The sequence below is a fragment of the Anomaloglossus baeobatrachus genome, chromosome 1, assembly GCF_048569485.1.
Source record: "Anomaloglossus baeobatrachus isolate aAnoBae1 chromosome 1, aAnoBae1.hap1, whole genome shotgun sequence".
NCBI lineage: Eukaryota > Metazoa > Chordata > Amphibia > Anura > Aromobatidae > Anomaloglossus > Anomaloglossus baeobatrachus.
Genome location: NC_134353.1, coordinates 740,023,238 through 740,041,300, shown reverse-complemented (window position 1 = coordinate 740,041,300; position 18,063 = coordinate 740,023,238). Strand labels below are relative to the sequence as shown.

The 18,063-nt window shown below is 45.8% G+C and overlaps 1 protein-coding gene across 1 annotated transcript in view; it reads left to right on the top strand.

Moving 5' to 3' along the window:
- The first annotated feature begins 1,973 nt into the window (after positions 1-1,973).
- DDX55 (DEAD-box helicase 55) overlaps positions 1,974-18,063 on the top strand; it is a 40,115-nt gene continuing 24,025 nt past the window's right edge. Inside the window, exons 1-6 of the mRNA XM_075341814.1 lie at positions 1,974-2,105; positions 5,270-5,320; positions 5,938-6,024; positions 7,261-7,352; positions 16,083-16,145; positions 16,238-16,387. Of these exons, the coding sequence (XP_075197929.1) occupies positions 1,998-2,105; positions 5,270-5,320; positions 5,938-6,024; positions 7,261-7,352; positions 16,083-16,145; positions 16,238-16,387 (551 nt within the window). The 5' untranslated portion in view covers positions 1,974-1,997. The remainder of the gene's footprint in view (positions 2,106-5,269; positions 5,321-5,937; positions 6,025-7,260; positions 7,353-16,082; positions 16,146-16,237; positions 16,388-18,063) is intronic.

Genomic DNA, 18,063 nt, shown 5'->3' with positions numbered 1-18,063 from the left:
GCTGTGGGAAATCCGCAGCCGCATATACCGCAGCATTGATACAGCACTCCCCAAATCCCATAGGATAACATGGGGAGTGTCTGTACTTGCGTAAAGCTGCGGTTTTATCTGGAAAATCCAGATAAATCCGCTGGTTTTCTGTGGCAAAATCCGTGGGTACATTGTTCCAAGGGCACATAGCTTAAAGCTTGGGTGGAAAGGGGTCTTCCAAATGGACAATGACTTGAAGCATACTGTCAAACTGGCTACCAAGTGGCTTAAGGATAACAAAATCAATGTTTTGGAGTGGCCATCATAAAGCCCTGATCGCAATCTATTGAAAATTTATGGGCAACGCTGAAAAGTCAGGTGCGAGCAAGGCAACCTATAAATATGGCTCAGTTAACACCAGATCTGTCAGGAGGAATGGGCCCAAATTCCTACCAACTATTGTGAGAAGCTTGTGGAATGTTTGAGCTAAGTCATACAGTTTAAGGGCAATGGTACCAAATACTAATGAACTGTATGTAAACTTTTGACTTTACAGAAAGTAATAAAAATGCCTTACAACATTCTCTCTCTCATTATTCTGGTATTTGGCAAATATAAATAACTAGCTGTAGTACCCGTGGTGTTGCCGGGGATAATAACTGTCTCTCTCCCAGTCTATGTCTGTCTCTGTCTATTTGTCTGTGTCTGTCTCTCTATATCTGTCTCTATCCTCATCTGTCTCTTTCAAGGTTGTCTCTTTCCCTATCTTTCTCTTTCTTTGTCTGTCTAAATCTCTGTTTCTTTCCCCATCTGTCTCTTTCCCGGTTTGTCTCTTTCCAGGTTTGTCTCTTTCCCCATCTGTCTTTTTCCGCATCTGTCTGTTTCTTTCACCATCTGTCTCTCTGTCTGTCGCTATCTCTCTGTCTCTCTCTATCCGTCTCCCCACTGACATCATATTACTTCATACATAAGCTTCTTATACTAACACTGTCCTTTGTTCCTATAGAAACCAATCACAGCTGCTATTAAAAAAAACTGTAGTTCCAGGCTCCATTCACTGTAATGGAGGCATGTTTTTAGGAGAGTAACTGTAAAGCGCGGGATTAAATTTTCCTGTCAAAACATAGTGTACGACGTTCCCTGGGTCACATGAGGCTTCTGTGCAAAATGTTAAGATTGTAAATGCGATGGTATGGATTCCTTTAGCACACACACACACACACACACACACACACACACACACACACACACACACACACACAGCTTTATATATTAGATTTTCGTTCCTAATTGACCTAAAACGGGAAAGGTTTATTCTGATTTCATGTCATAGTGAGAAAAGCCTGCCGATGTGTCTTATTAGATAGTGTATGTAAACTACTGGTTTCAACTATATATAAGGACATTACTACATAATGGGGGAGAGAAACTCGTATGTTTTATAGGAATTAGAATGCTATATGTATGTATATATACATTTAATCCACATGTGAGGCACGAGGCCCACCGAACTCTAGTTACGCCACTGTGCGTGCGTATATATAGATACGCATTTATATCATCTATATATAATACATACTATCTGTATTATGAATACATTAACATGAACTCCACTGTATCTATAATACAAATGCATATATGTGTTATATACAATTATGTGTATAATATATATATATATATATATATATATATATATATATATATATAAAAACACACACACACACACACACACACACACACACACACACACACACACACACTCTCTGTATATAGTTCTGTGATGTAGACTGTAAGACTCTACACAGAATATATAATTTCTGTGATATTCCCCGTCTTATATCTCAGGCACAGCGGACCGTCTGTGCCCGGTTCCTATCTGCAGCCGGACAGGTTGCTGGCCGTACCCCGCTCCACCTGTCCCTCCGTCTTGTCTTTCCCCCACATCCGGTACTTTGCTCTCGCACACAAGTTGCTGTCGGACTCTTTAGCCGGGTGCACGTCACCCACGTGTGACCAGGTGCAGGAAGATGGAGAGTGTGACAGAAGGGTCCTGGGATTCTTTACCGGAGACGCTGACTGCTGGGATCCGCCAGACGCTGAGGGAGCTGCGCTTCTCTCACATGACTCCGGTGCAGGTATATTGTTGTGTGTGGTCTGTACAGCCGGGGACGGCTCCTCTCTCCTCCACTATCCGGCAGTGCAGGGGTTACCACTGTACATTATAGAGCAAAATACAGGAAGTGCCGGAATCATCATGTCCCGCACTGGCCCCTAATAACCACTGAGCCCAGAGAGTCTCTAACTCCCCCTCCCCTATAAATGGCGTTAGTGTCCCACCTTGGTATACACTAGTGTCTCGGTGTTGCCACTGCCCTCTCCCCTATAAACACTGTTATCAGAGGGTCACCATTCTAGATGCCTAATAAACATTGTCATCAGAATGTCCTCACTGCCTCCAATAAACATTGTAGTCAAGTTTATCCCCTCCCAGTGAATGTTGTCATCGGAGTACTCACTCCTGCTATAATGAGAGAGTGTGTGTGTGTGTGTGTGTGTGTGTGTGTGTGTGTGTGTGTGTGTGTCCCCTCCCAATCACCAATAACACTGTCCTAAAAGTGTACCCAAACCACTCTTTCAATAAACATTCTAGTCAAAGCCCACCCCCCACCCCCAATAAACATTGTTGTTGGAGTTCCCAATGGAGTCATTAATGCCCCTCTCACCTTCCACGATAAACATTGTAGTCGGAGCCCCCTCCCCCACACCTGATAAAGGCTGTTTGCAGAGTGGCCCCCTCTTTAACACTTCCAGCAGTTATAACTGTACCCCAGCAAAGTGCCCCATAAAATCACTACTCGCTGAGTACCCATTACTAAATAGTACCACCAACAGGGCCCTACATAAATATAATGCCCACTATATGACAAGTGCTGCCAAAGGATCCAACATAAAAAATGTATAAAATGGCGTGCACACATATATTAAACGAGGTGTGTGCAACACGGGGGTGCCAAACAATATGAATACTAAAAATAATAATTGCAGCACACTTATAGAATGCAAAAGTGATATTTAATGGATTTATAACACACACTATGTACAATTTCAACAGGCAACCTGTGACTTAACTGTGACGTTTCGACCCACTATGGTCTTAATCATACAGTCGCTCTAAAGAAAAACAACACCTAACTTTGCAATATGTACAAAAAACATAATATAGTGACACAATACATAAATGTTTACGTATATACAGTATAAATGTCCACTAGCTAGGATGAATGATGACTAGGACAATGTAATAGTAAAGCTCCCACTGAACATGAATCTGTATCATATGTACAAAAAAGCGACTATGATTAAGGCCATATTGGGTCGAAAACGTCACAGTTAAGTCGCAGTTTGCCTGTTGAAATTGTACATAGTGTGTGTTATAGAATGCAAAAGTGATATTAAGAGGATTTATAAGTGTGCTGACATTAAAAGGGTCCAACATAAACCGCTAAAAAAAATATATATATACAGTCATATGAAAAAGTTTGGGCAACCCTATTAATGTTAACCTTTTTTCTTCATAACAATTTGGGTTTTTGCAACAGCTATTTCAGTTTCATATATCTAATAACTGATGGACTGAGTAATATTTCTGGATTGAAATGAGGTTTATTGTACTAACCAAAAATGTGCAGTCCGCATTTAAACAAAATTTGACAGGTGCAAAAGTATGGGCACCTCAACATAAAAGTGACATTAATATTTTGTAGATCCTCCTTTTGCAAAAATAACCTCCTCTAGTCACTTCCTGTAGCTTTTAATGAGTTCCTGGATCCTGGATGAAGGTATATTTGACCATTCCTGTTTACAAAACAATTCCAGTTCAGTTAAGTTTGATGGTCGCCGAGCATGGACAGCCCGCTTCAAATCATCCCACAGATTTTCAATGATATTCAGGTCTGGGGACTGGGATGGCCATTCCAGAACATTGTAATTGTTCCTCTGCATGAATGCCTGAGTAGATTTGGAGCGGTGTTTTGGATCATTGTCTTGCTGAAATAATCAATCCCTTGCATAACTTCAACTTCGTCACTGATTCTTGCACATTATTGTGAAGAATCTGCTGATACTGAGTTAAATCCATGCGACCCTCAATATTAACAAGATTCCCGGTGCTGGCATTGGCCACACAGCCCCAAAGCATGATGGAACCTCCACCAAATTTTACTTTGGGTAGCAAGTGCTTTTCTTGGAATGGCGTGTTTTTTTGCCTCCATGCATAATGCCTTTTTGTATGACCAAACAACTCAATCTTTATTTCATCAGTCCACAGGACCTTCTTTCAAAATGTAACTGGCTTGTCCAAATGTGCTTTTGTATACCTCAGGTGACTCTGTTTGTGGCGTGCTTGCAGAAACTGCTTCTTTCGCATCACTCTCCCATACAGCGTCTCCTTGTGCAAAGTGCGCTGTATTGTTGACCCATGCACATTGACACCATCTGCAGCAAGATGAAGCTGCAGGTCTTTGGAGGTGGTCTGTGGATTGACATTCTTCTTCTCTGCCTTTCTGATATTTTTCTTAGCCTGCCACTTCTGGGCTTAACAAGAACTGTACCTGTGTTCTTCCATTTCCTTACTATGTTCCTCACAGTGGAAACTGACAGTTTAAATCTCTGAGACAACTTTTTGTATCCTTCCCCTGAACAACTATGTTGAATAATCTTTGTTTTCAGATCATTTCTGAGTTGTTTTGAGGAGCCCATGATGCTACTCTTCATAGGAGATTCAAATAGGAGAACAACTTGCAAGTGGCCACCTTAAATATATTTTCTCATGATTGGATACACCTGCCTATGAAGTTCAAAGCTCAATGAGGTTACAAAACCAATTTAGTGCTTTAGTAAGTCAGTAAAAAGTAGTTAGGAGTGTTCAAATCAAGAAATTGATAAGGGGGCCCATACTTTTGCACCGGTCAAATTTTGTTTAAATGCGGATTGCACATTTTCTGTTAGTACAATAAACCTCATTTCAATCCAGAAATACTACTAAGTCCATCAGTTATTAGATATGTGAAACTGAAATTGCTGTTGCAAAAACCCAAATTTTTATAAAGAAAAAAGGTTAACATTAATAGGGGTGCCCAAACTTTTTCATATGACTGTATATATACCGTCCTTATGCACTGTGATAATTTTGCACTTAAAAAGAATGGTTGAAAGAAAGATAAAAATAATAACCTTTAAATAATTTTTAACTCCGATTTGGCCAACCTTCTCTGATACTACTGTGTTTGGCTTTATACAGGCTGCAACAATTCCGTTATTTATGAGCAATAAAGATATCGCTGCTGAAGCTGTGAGTATCACGACGTCCCTTCCATCCTAGGCACAGGTCACTGTTTCTTGCGTCCGTCAGAGAGATTTGTCCAGAGTATTCTCCCAAATTGTACTTTTGAAGTAAGGCCCGTTTCATACACCCGGCATTTCGCTGGATCCGGCACACATGCAGTACAGTACATTCATTTACAGTGGAAGCGCGACACCATGTGGTTGTGTGCTTCATGCACAACCGCATTTGTACACATGGTGTCGCACTTCCACTGTAAATGAATCTACTGAACTGCATGTGTGCCGCATCCAGCTAAATGGGCCTAAGCCATGTTTGCTGACGCAGGGCCATACAGTGGTGTGTATTAGCTATTGACTCGCACTGTAAAAGAAAAAGTAAACAGCACAGTATGAGATTGACTGTATAGGTAAGTTCAGCAGCTTACACTTTCCCATATTGTGAAAAAAACAAAACTTGGTACACATTGGTCACATTGATTACATCTCACCTATTCATCTGGGGTTTTCTCCTCCACATGTGCTCAATGTGTACATGAAATGGTGTGAATGGCGCCTTACAGCTGAGCCGTGGTCACTTCTGTTTAATTACAGCTGGGTTTCATGTAATTTGTATATTGGTCACAGATAACTGGAAGTGGCAAGACGCTGGCCTTTGTCATCCCATTGTTAGAAATACTTTTGAGAAGAGAAGGGAAACTGAAGAAACATCAGGTAACGTCATTTTCAGATCTACAATTTAGTTGGCGATAAAAAGTTGTATGTTTCTGGCAACTAAACTGACTGTGGCCAGAATCACTGGCATGTCCCTGAGACCTGGCTATAAGCACTCTATGGGGGATTATAACTGACTGTAGCCAGAATCACTGGCATGTCCCTGAGACCTGGCTATAAGAAATCTATGGGGGATTATAACTGACTGTAGCCAGAATCACTGCAATGTCCCTGAGACCTGGCTATAAGCAATCTATAGGGAATTCTAAGGGGTGCTTCACCCATAGCGAGATCGCTGCTGAGATCGCTGCTGAGTCACGTTTTTTGTGACCTCATTAGCGATCTCGCTGTGTGTGACACTGAGCAGTGATCTGGCCCCTGCTGTGAGATCGCTGCTCGTTACACACAGCCCTGGTTCGTTTTTTTTATTGTTGCTCTCCCGCTGATAAGCACACATCGCTGTGTGTGACAGCGAGAGAGCAACAATCCTGAATGTGCAGGGAGCAGGAGCCGGCGTCTGACAGCCTGCGGTAAGCTGTAACCAAGGTAAACATCGGGTAACCAAGGTGGTTACCCGATATTTGCCTTCGTTACCAGCCTCTGCCGCTCTCACGCTGCCAGCGCCGGCTCCCAGCTCTCTGCACATGTAGCTGCAGTACACATCGGGTAATTAACCCGATGTGTACTGTAGCTAGGAGAGCAGGGAGCCAGCGCTCAGTGTGCGCGGCTCCCTGCTCTCTGCACATGTTGCAGCACAGCGACGTATGTCGTTATGATCGCTGCTTCGGCTGCTGTGTTTGACAGCTAAGCAGCGATCATAACAGCGACTTACAAGGTCGCTGTTACCTCACAGAAAATGGTGACGTAACAGCGACGTCGTTGTCGTTGTCGCTTGGTGTGAACCCAGCTTAACTGACTGTAGCCAGAATCACTGGCATGTCCCTGAGACCTGGCTATAAGCAATCTATGGGGATTATAACTGACTGTAGCCAGAATCACTGGCATGTCCCTGAGACCTGGCTATAAGCAATCTATGGGGGATTATAACAGAGTTTGACCGATGTACAATCCGAGTTTGATGCAGTACTGGACAGGTGGCTGTCAGGAGATGCTGACATAACATGACCCCAGAGACAAACCTCAGGGAAATCTCTGATCAAACCACAACTTTTTTTTATTTTAATTAGTGTTGTATAAGGGGTTAATGTCGTTGTATACTCTTTCACAATCTCTTAGGTTGGGGCAATAATTATTACGCCAACGCGGGAGCTTGCAGTACAGATTGATGAGGTGCTGTTATACTTCACAAAACATTTCCCACAGTTCTGGTATGTAGACATTCTTCATTCCACTATTTTTAGGTTTTTATTCTTGTTTCGCAGCCCTCAAGCAGTTTCCAGCTTACTTAAGATCGTTCTCCTGAATACATTGTGTTTCATGGCAATCTTCTCTCTATTAATATTAATAATAGTTTGGTTTTCTTTAAAAAGTTTGCTATTAGAGAAAAGCATGTTGTAAAGAGTTTTTTGCTTTACACGGATTTATCGTAACTTTGTATCAGATATTTCATTTGGGTAGGCTCCACATAAAACTACATTCCCCTGCAGAGTCAGCAGTGATGAAAATGTGTAGTCACAGAGACAGCTGATCGTTGGTACTGTTTCGGATTTGTCTACTTAGGTAATATTTGGTGGTGGTGGAGCTCTGTACTGCAGAGAAAGATATTTCTCTATTGCTTCATAGGCTACAGAAGAAACCATGGGGTGTATGCTGCTGCAAGTAGAAGGCTTACCCTAGGCAAGAAAAAAGTAAACTCCTCCTCACTAGGTACACCCACCAAATGGAGCCAAGGTGATCTGTTTAGCTTAGTGTCCTTATGAGGCAGACATGGTTCCTTTTGGATGCGTTTCTAGCTTAGATTTTTTTTGTTTTTTCATCGTCGTGGTGGCTCATGTCATATCAGTTCTGCATGTAGAGGATCCATTGTTACTTCTTTTCAGGACTGTTGCTCCTCTGGGACCGAGACGGACAAGAACCACCCCAGAAGTCGCAAATATTTGATTCAATTGATTGTGTGAGAAACCCTCCTTGAGATAGTTCCATTCTTCTTTCCTGATGACTTGGCAGTAGTTTCCTTCTCATCTCCTGCCATTCTGGTGAGATCTTCCTCCTATCACAGCAGCGGCACCACGATGGCTCAGTGCTTATTATCACTGTTGCCTTGCTGCAGTTGAGTCTTGGGTTCAGATCTCACCTTAGACTACTCCACTGGGATTTGTATGTTTTTCTCCATTTTGATGTGGTCTTACTTGAGTTCCTCAGGTTTTTTTTCTTTAGACCTCTTCTAGGTCCAATCGTAGTACAGTTCTCATCTGGATTTCAAGCTCACGTGTGTTCCTCTGTGCCTTCTAGGATGGAATTTCCGCTACCGGGAATAACCTCCATGGAACCTATGGGTCTTGTTCCCTCAGTGGACTTGGAGTAGACTTGTTCATCTTCTTTTCCAGATTGTAAGACTCAGAAGTTTCCTCTCTTTCAGCTCACAGAGTTATTTGTCTTAGCAACTCCCCCAGTGTCCTTATGATGATTTAATAAGCAGCGTAGCCTTTACTTTTTTTTTTTTTTTGCACCAAAGGGTCTTTTTTTCTTCCTTTCCCTGATCTCATATGGTTCAAAACCCTTCTCTTTGCTCACACTGAGAGTTTTCCATGCCTCTCAGAGTATACTTGTCATTTGCGATTCATTTTCCAGAGGTCAAAGTGATCTTGTGTTCTGACCCAACGCTTAGTCGTCTGGAGCACGTTCGCTTGATGTACAAAATGAAGAGTCCCTCATCCCTGTTGAAAGGTTTGCTACTCTTAGAACTTGATCACTCTGACTCCATGCTCCACTTCATCCAAGACTTTCTTTTTATATAACAGTCTCTCCCCATACTCTTAATTTTGGCCTTGTGGCAGTGTTCTTCTGTAGGTCAGATTCCTTACATTACATTTCTTGTTCGTGATCTGGAGAATAATCTTAATGTTCTTCTGGTCTGGTTCCACTCTGCCATCAAGGACTAATATTGTGCAAGGGACAGAGCGCCTTTTCTGGCTCTCCTCACCTGTGACAGGGGCCCCCAGCACTATTTGTCGTCAGGTCTTTATTTGGCAATTTTTCCTAGTAATCTGTACTTACCCTTTCCAAGTTGTACAGAGTACACACCTTCTTATCTCTTTGTCTAGGCAGGTTCAGGCCTAGGCAGTAAGGTATTTCAAATTACAGTGGCCAGTTTCCGACCTGAGAATCTCACCTACGCTCTACCATTTTTTTAGTATTTTTCTTCCTACTCTTTAGGACTGCTTTGGGATGTCCCATATTTCTTATGTGCCCCAGTGAAGCAAAAGAGAGTGGATGATTTTGGGTACTCACTGTAAAATATAATTCTCGGAGCCTTCGTTGGGGGACACTGGAAAATAAAATCTACCTGTCGTGCTAGTTTGTGATTTCAGGTTACTTCTCCCACTGCTTTCACATTAACTGATCAGCTTGGCTGCTGTTGGTGTATAATACTGAGAAGGAGCGAACTTTATTTCTTTGTCGCTCCATTGGGAGACCCAGACAATTGGGTGTATAGCTATTGCCTCTGGAGGCCACACAAAGTATTACACTTAAAAGTGTAAGGCCCCTCCCCTTCTGGCTATACACCCCCAGTGGGATCACTGGCTCACCAGTTTTGTGCTTTGTGCGAAGGAGGCAACACATCCACGCATAGCTCCACTTTTTAGTCAGCAGCAGCTGCTGACTATGTCGGATGGAAGAAAAGAGGACACATATAGTGTCCCCAGCATGCTCCCTTCTCACCCCACTGTATGTCGGAGGTGTTTGTAAGGTTGAGGTACCCATTGCGGGTACGGCGGCAGGAGCCCACATGCTGATTCCTTCCCCATCCCTTTTTACAGGGCTCTGGGTGAAGTGGGATTTACCGGTCTCCAGGCACTGAGACCGTGCTCCATCTACAGCCCCTGGAGAAGATGCTGGATGGAGCGGAGTACATCAGGGACATGGCCCTGCTTCCTCAAGGTACTCTGTGTCCCCGTGCATTTGGCGCTCACACCGCAGCATGCTGGGTGTTGTAGTGCGCCGGGGGACATCAGCGCTGCGGCGCCTGTGCCATGGCCTCATTCAGCTTTGCTGAAGCAGGCTCACTTATCGGAATTGGTCGCGCCGGCCGCTGGGACTGCGGCGCGGCTGGCACTTGTAGTGCGCCGGGGACTTCAGCGCGGCCTGCGCTTTTACGGCGGCCGCGCTGATAACTAGAGTCCCCGGCTTTTGCGGCCTGCTTCCGTTCGTTCCCGCCCCCAGACCTGCCAGTCAGGAGAGGGGCGGGACGCTGGCCACTTCCAGGAATCGGTCGCGCCGGCCGCTGGCAGCGGCGCGGCTGGCACTTGTGGTGCGCCGGGGACTTCAGCGCGGCCCGCGCTTTTACGGCGGCCGCGCTGATAACTAGAGTCCCCGGCTTTTGCGGCCTGCTTCCGTTCGTTCCCGCCCCCAGACCTGCCAGTCAGGAGAGGGGCGGGACGCTGGCCACTTCTATGAATCGGTCGCGCCGGCCGCTGGAACTGCGGCGCGGCTGGCACTTGTGGTGCGCCGGGGACTTCAGCGCGGCCCGCGCTTTTACGGCGGCCGCGCTGTTAACTCGAGTCCCCGGCTTCTGGGCCTAGTCTCCCTTCGTTACCGCCCATCAGCCCTGACAGTCAGGGTAGGGGCGTGACGCTGCATAGAGCAGAGCTGAGAGCTGGAGTATGTTTTGCATACTCCACCCCTCTCACTGTGTGCACTGTGAATCCGGATTCCCGCACTTTCTCAGGCACGCCCACGGCTTCCTTCTCTACAAGGACACCGGCAGCCATTAGTGTCAGTTTCTGTACGATACAGAGACAAGTGTGGGAGACCCTGGCATTCTGATAGTCACACAATCGCTGTAACAGGCGTTAAGCAGCACCTGTGGTGCTAACCCCACTAGTGCAGAAGTGCACTTATAGATATGCTTGTACTATATACATTGCACTGTTTGGTCGCACGTTGTATATACCCTCCTGGATTATGCGGAGGAGTTATCAGCATATTCTCTGTGTAAAACAAAGGTGCAGAACCACATGTTTTTCTATACAGCTGGTACAGCATGTACGGCTATACGGCCCCCATTGTATGCACTAATGGCCAGGGGATGAGGACGGTGTCTGCAGTATTTACTGACAGTTTTTCTGAGACTATGGCTATGATACTAGAAGCCTAGCAGTCCGGACATGTCTCTCACAATATGGGCACTGTTGAATCATTGATCCATGGCCCCCCTCAGTGTGAATAACTAACAGCTCCGGGAATGTCACACGCATCACAGAGTCACGGCTCTGCACGGACGTCAGTCCCAGACAGCCTAAGTGGGCTCGCTATGAGCGGCCTCGGTTTCATCAGGGTCCTAACAGAAGGACTCGCTGTGTAATGAGGCGGAAGTAGCGGCTCAGGATTCTGATCCTGAGACCGCTCTCAATCTGGATACACCTGATTGTGACGCCATAGTAAATAATCTTATAGCGTCCATCTATAGAATGTGGGTTATTTCTCACAGCTCCTCTAGTGGAGGAGTCAGCTTCACGTATTTTTCTGGACCACTCTGCCTTCAGAGAGGCAGTCCAGGAACACCACGCTTATCCAGATATGCGCTTCTCCAAACGGCTTAGGATACACGTTATCCCTGTCCCCTGACTTGGTCAAGGACTGGACCCAATGTCCCGAGCGGCATCCTCCAATCTCCAGGCTTGTAGCTAGATCCATAGTTGCAGTGGGAGATGGAACTGCAAACTCAAAGATGCCACTGACAGACAGATGGATCTCTGGTCGAAAGCCATCTATGAGGCTGTCGGCGCACCGTTGGCTCCGGCATTCTCTCCCTTGGGGCACTCCAAGCTATTTCAGCTTGTCTTACACAGATTGACACGGTTACACGTACATCTGTGCCGCAGGTGGCATCCTTAACCTCTCAAATGTCTGCATTTGTTTCTTACGCGATTCAGGTTGTCCTGGACTCTGCGAACCGTGCGGCGGTAGCCTCCGCTACTCCGTGTTTTTAAGCAGAGCCTGGTCTGCTCGTTAAGTGAATGGAAGGCAGATTCTGCTTCCAAAAAAGGTTGCCTAACCAGTTGCCTTTTTCTGCTGACCGACTGTTTGGTGAGCGTTGGATGTAACCATCAAACAGTCCAGGGGTAAGGATTCATCCTTTCCTCAGCCCGGACACAACAAACCCCAACAGAGCAAGAGGCAGTCGGGGTTTCGGCCTTTTCGAGGCTCGGGCAGGTCCCATTTTTCCTCGTCCAATGTGGACTCAAAAGGATCAGAGGAGCTAAGATTCTTAGCGGGCTCAGTCTCGCCCAAACAAGCGACAGTCTGAAAACCCGCTTCCAAGGCGGCTTCCTCATGACTTGCGGCCTCGGTCGGTAGCAGGCTCTCCCGCCTTGGCGATATTTCGCTGCCATAGGTCAATGACCATTGAGTGTGAGACATTCTGTCTCACGGGTACAGGATAGAGCTCACTTCTCGTCCTCCAACTCGATTCTTCAGAATTTCTCCACCTCCCGGCCGGGCCGCTGCTCTTCTGCAAACAGGGTGCACTCTATAGGCAGAAAGAGTGATGACCCCCGTTCCTCTTCAGGAACAAGGTCACGGTTTTTACCCCAAATTCTTTGCGGTACCTATAACAACGGGCCGTTCCGTCCCGTTCTGGATCTAAAAATGCTCAGCAAGCTCGTGGACACCAGGCGGTTCCGGATGGAATCCCTCCGCCATGTCATCGCCTCAAGGTCCCAAGGATATTTCCTACCATCATTAGGCATCAAGGATGCTTATCCACACGTGCCGATTGATCCAGAGCACTAGCGTTTCTACGCTTCGTTATAGGAGACGAACACCCTCTGTTCGTAGCTCTACCTTCCGGCTAGCGACAGTCCAACTGGTCTTCGCCAAGGTCAGGGCAGCAGTAGTCACAGTCCTGCACTCTCAGGGTCACTCTGTGGTCCCGTATTTAGACGATCTACTTGTCAAGGCACTCTCTTAGGAAACATGCCAACACTGCCCGAACGTTGCGCTGGAGACTCTCTAGAGTTTTGGGTGGATCATCAACTTTTTAAAGTCAGATCCGACCCCGACCCTATCGATAACATATCTAGGCATAGAGTTTCTTACTCTCTCAGCGATAGTGAAGCTGCCGCTAGACAAACAGCATTCACTACGGGCTGCAAGCTCTTCTTTAAGAACCAGTCGCACACATTGAGACGCCTCATGCATTTCCTACGTAAGATGGTAGCAATGGAGGCAGTTCCTTTCGCGCAGTTTTACTGCGTCCACTACAATGGGACATTCTCCGCCAATGGGACGAGGAGTCGACGTCCCTCAACAGAGTCGTCGTTCTTTCTTAGGCGGCCAAGGAATCTCTACGGTGGTGGCTTCTTCTCACCTCTTGGTCAAAAAGAAGGTCCTTCCTATCCCCGTCCTGGGCGATAGTTACGACAGACGCGAGTCCATCAGGGTGGGGAGCAGTTTTTCTCCACTACAGCGCTCAGGGTACGTGGACTCAGCAAGAGTCCACTCTTCAGATCAATGTTCTTGAACACAGAGCAGTGTATCTTGCCCTACAATCCTTCCAACAGCGGCTGGAAAGCAAGCATATCCGACTTCAGTCGGACAGCTCCACAGCGGTGGCATACATCAACCACCAAGGAAGAACGCGCAACCGGCAAGCCTTCCAGGAAGTCCGGCAGGTTCTGATGTGGGTGGAAGACACGGCATCCACCATATCCACAATTCACATCCCAAGTGTGGAAACTAGGAGCTGACTTCCTAAGTCGCTGAGGTGTGGCCGAAAGAGTATGGTCTCCTCACCCGGACGGGTTTCAGGAGATCTGGCGCCGCTGACAGAGGCCGGACGTCGATCTAATGGCGTCACGGCACAACAACAATGTGCCAGCTTCATGGCACGGTTTCACAATCATCGAGCTCTGGCGGCAAACGCCTTAGTTCAGCATTGGTCGCAGTTCCAGCTACCTTAGGTGCCACCTCTGGCATTGTTGCCCAGAGTACTGCGCTAGATCAAGACCGACTGCGGCCGCGCCATCCTCGTCGCTACAAATTGGCCGAGGATGTTGTGGTACTCGGTTCTGTAGTGCCTCACGGTAGGCTAACCGGGGGCACTACCAGACCAATCAGACTGGCTGTCTCAAGGGCCATTCTTCCATTTGAATTCTACGGCCCTCAACCGGATGGTGTGGCATTGAGTCCTGGAACCTAGTGTCCTCAGGATTACCTCAGGACGTGGTTGCCACCATGAGACAGGCTAGCATACCAACGTCCGCCAAGATTGACCACAGGACGTGGAAGATGTTCTTATCTCGGTGCTCGGCGCAGGGTGTTTCTCCCTGGCCGGTTGCATCGTCTATGTTTTCCTTCCTTCCTGCAATCTAGGTAGGAAAATGGGTTGTCGCTCAGTTCCCTTTAGGGACAAGTCTCAGCGCTATCTGTATTTTTTCAGAAACGACGACTTCCTCAGGTACGCACGTTCCTACGGGGAGTTTGTCTTCTCAGCACTCCGTACAAGCGGCCGTTAGAGCCCTGAGATCTGAACAAGGTTCTAATTGCTCTCCAGATGCCGCCTTTCGAGCCTTTGAAAGATGTCTCCCTTCCCGTTTTTTCACGGGAAGTGGCCTTCTAGTAACGGTCTCGTCTCTTAGGACAGTTTCCGAGCTAGCAACGCTCTCATACAAACTCCCTTCCTGGTCCTTCACCAGGACAGGGTAGTTCTGCGTCCGGTTCCGGAATTTCTCCCTAAGGTGGTATCCCATTTTCATATCAATCAGGATACCACCTCACCTTCTTTGTGTCCTCGTCCAGTCCATCAATTTCAGAAAGATTTGCATCTGTTGGTTCTGGTGAGAGCACTCAGCGCATGGCGCTCCTGCGCCACCCGGATGCACTCTTTGTCCTTGTCGCTGGTCGGCGTAAACAGTCGCAAGCTTCCAGATCCACCCTTGCTCGGGGGCTCGAGGAACCAATTCTTGAAACCTACAGTTCTACTGGGCTTCTGGTTCTCTCAAGGCCGAAGGCCCATTCTACCAGAGCCGTGGGTGCATCCTGGGCATTACGGCACCAGGCTACGGCTCAGCAGGTGTGTCAGGCACCCACCTGGTCGAGTCTACTTACTTTTACCAAGCATTATCAGATGCATACCTACGCTTCGGCAGACGCCAGCCTAGGTAGATAAGTCATTCAGGCGGCGGTTGGCCACCTGTAGGAGAGGGCCGTTTGACGGCCCTATCATGAGGTATTCTTTTACCCACCCAGGGATTGCTTTTGGACATCCCAATTGTCTGGGTCTCCCAATGGAGCGACAAAGAAGAAGGGAATTTTGTTTACTTACCGTAAATTCCTTTTCTTCTAGCTCCAATTGGGAGACCCAGCACCCGCCCTGTTTTCTCGGGGTTTTTCTGTTTTTTCGGGTACACATGTTGTTCATGTGGTATGGTTCAGTTCTCCGATGTTTCCTCGGATTGAATTGGTCTTTAAACCAGTTATTGGCTTTCCTCCTTCTTGCTTTGGCACTAAAACTGGTGAGCCAGTGATCCCACTGGGGGTGTATAGCCAGAAGGGGAGGGGCCTTACACTTTTAAGTGTAATACTTTGTGTGGCCTCCAGAGGCAATAGCTATACACCCAATTGTCTGGGTCTCCCAATTGGAGCTAGAAGAAAAGGAATTTACGGTAAGTAAACAAAATTCCCTTCTTTCTTGCCTAGTGGCAGCAGCACACACCCATGATTTCCTATGTCCTCAATATGAAAGAGATTTTACGATGAGTGCCAAAATTCTTCATTTAGTTCACTGACCGATTTGGTAGCTTGATACATATGTTTAGTTTTATTTCTGAATTATAGGCTTGGAAATTTAGAGAATGTAATATTACTGGATGTATTGTGTAATTTATAGAATTTAAATTTTAACTTTTTTTTTTTTTGTGTGTGTTTTTGTTCAGTCAGATCCTTTTTATTGGAGGAAGTAATCCTGTTGAAGATGTGAAGAAATTTAAAGAGCATGGGTATGTGATATAATGAGGCTGTGATCTTTGTCTGGTCTTTCTGTACCTGTGCAGTGCTTCTACTCACATTAATGTTTCCTTGTCATCAATAGTGGAAACATAATTGTGGCTACACCAGGAAGGCTGGAAGACATGTTTCGGAGGCAGGCAGATGGGATGGATTTGGTCAGTGCTGTGAAGACCTTGGATGTCCTGATTTTGGATGAAGCAGACAGACTTCTGGACTTGGGGTTTGAAGCAAGGTGCTACAATTTCAATTTTCTATATATAAATTCTGACCTGTTTAATATAATAATAATAATAATAATAATAATAATAATAATAATAATAATAAAAAAAAGTGTGGGTATATATACCATGTGTGTGGGTATATATAATATACTATGTGTGTGGGGGTATATATATATATATATCTCTGTCTCATATTGTTGGAGCAGTTCTAATTGAAATGTTTTTCTGATTTAACTAACTTTACGGACGCTGGTGACAATGAAAGCAATGAAAGTACTACATATGAGTTCCAAAGCTGAAGATCTCGTTTATTTCTACCGTTGCTGAATATAGGCGTGCATCACATGATAGTAAATTGGCAGATTACATAGCTGCATAATAAGTTAAGACTTTCTGAATCTACCCAGCTCAGTCGCACCCATCAGTAAGTCTTTGTTTGGGCTCGCGCATACCACCATTTTTTTCATCTAAAGTGTTATCCGTTACAGCACTCAAATCTATCATATTTTATGGGGCTCTGCACATGTCTGATTTTTTTTATTTTTTTTTTTATTTTTTTTTATTTTAAATGTTGGACCGAGTGGTCATAAGGAAAAATTGGTGACTTCCAATCTTGATTCAAATGTTGGATCAAAATTGGCAATGCAAGTCTGTGGAAAACATCAGACAGACATCCGAGTACAATCATATTTTCACAGACTGAATGATATAATGGAGGAGGTGGAGAAACTGTTTTTTGGTTTGTTTTTTTTCTCCACCTCTGAGAAAAATTGATATCACTCTTATCACAGTCTGATTAGCATAATCTGACCATTTTCCTCAGATGCAGAGAAAATGGTCGTGTGAATCTCCCTTTGGCCGGTGTCACACTTGCGAGTGCGTCGCACTGCATCACCCGTCATGGCCGCACACTCTCCGGACAGGAGCGTCTCAGCAGCATAGAGATACATGCAACTGACCCGCTCCTGTGAGGAGAGTGTGAGTTCATGTCGTCTGATGCAAGGCGAGACTTGCGTGAGATACACGCGAAGCACTCACAAGTCTGACACCGGCCTTACACTGAGTTTTCAGTTTGTGGTAATTCTCATATCAACTCTGCAGACCTGAAGACATTAACCCCTTACTTACTTTGATGCACGCAGTGAGTTCTATATTTAAAGGGAACATTTCACGTCCAGAAATGCTATTTACCTGCACCTAGGTTAATCTGCAATTAATAGAGGTGAAATCGTGCCTGCTTTTCTGAGAGTGTGTACATGGAAGAATTGTATCGTACTTACATTCTCTGTATAGCCGCTCGCATTCAGCCATCAGGGAGATGCGGGAAGTAGTTAGTCACTGCTCACTATACTGCGTGCAGCGCTCCTGTAATCACTCCCGGGCACTTTTGATAGCCTGCTCTGAAGTGTGTGAGTGTGTGAGTACGCGCAGAGCAGGCTGTCAATCAAAGTGCGGAGCGTGAATACAGCTGCACTCATTATGTAGTAAGGGGCTACAGGGAGCATACAAGTTAATTTTCTCCTTGTAGATATGCGTCCAGTGATGCAGGCAGGAATTTAATGCCATTTACCAGCAGATTAATCCTATATCTGTTGGTAAAAATGTTTCTGGATATAACAAGCTCCCTTTAATGAAATTTGTCGTGGGTGTAAAAGCTATACTATCCAGTCTGAATGCGAGCCTGTCT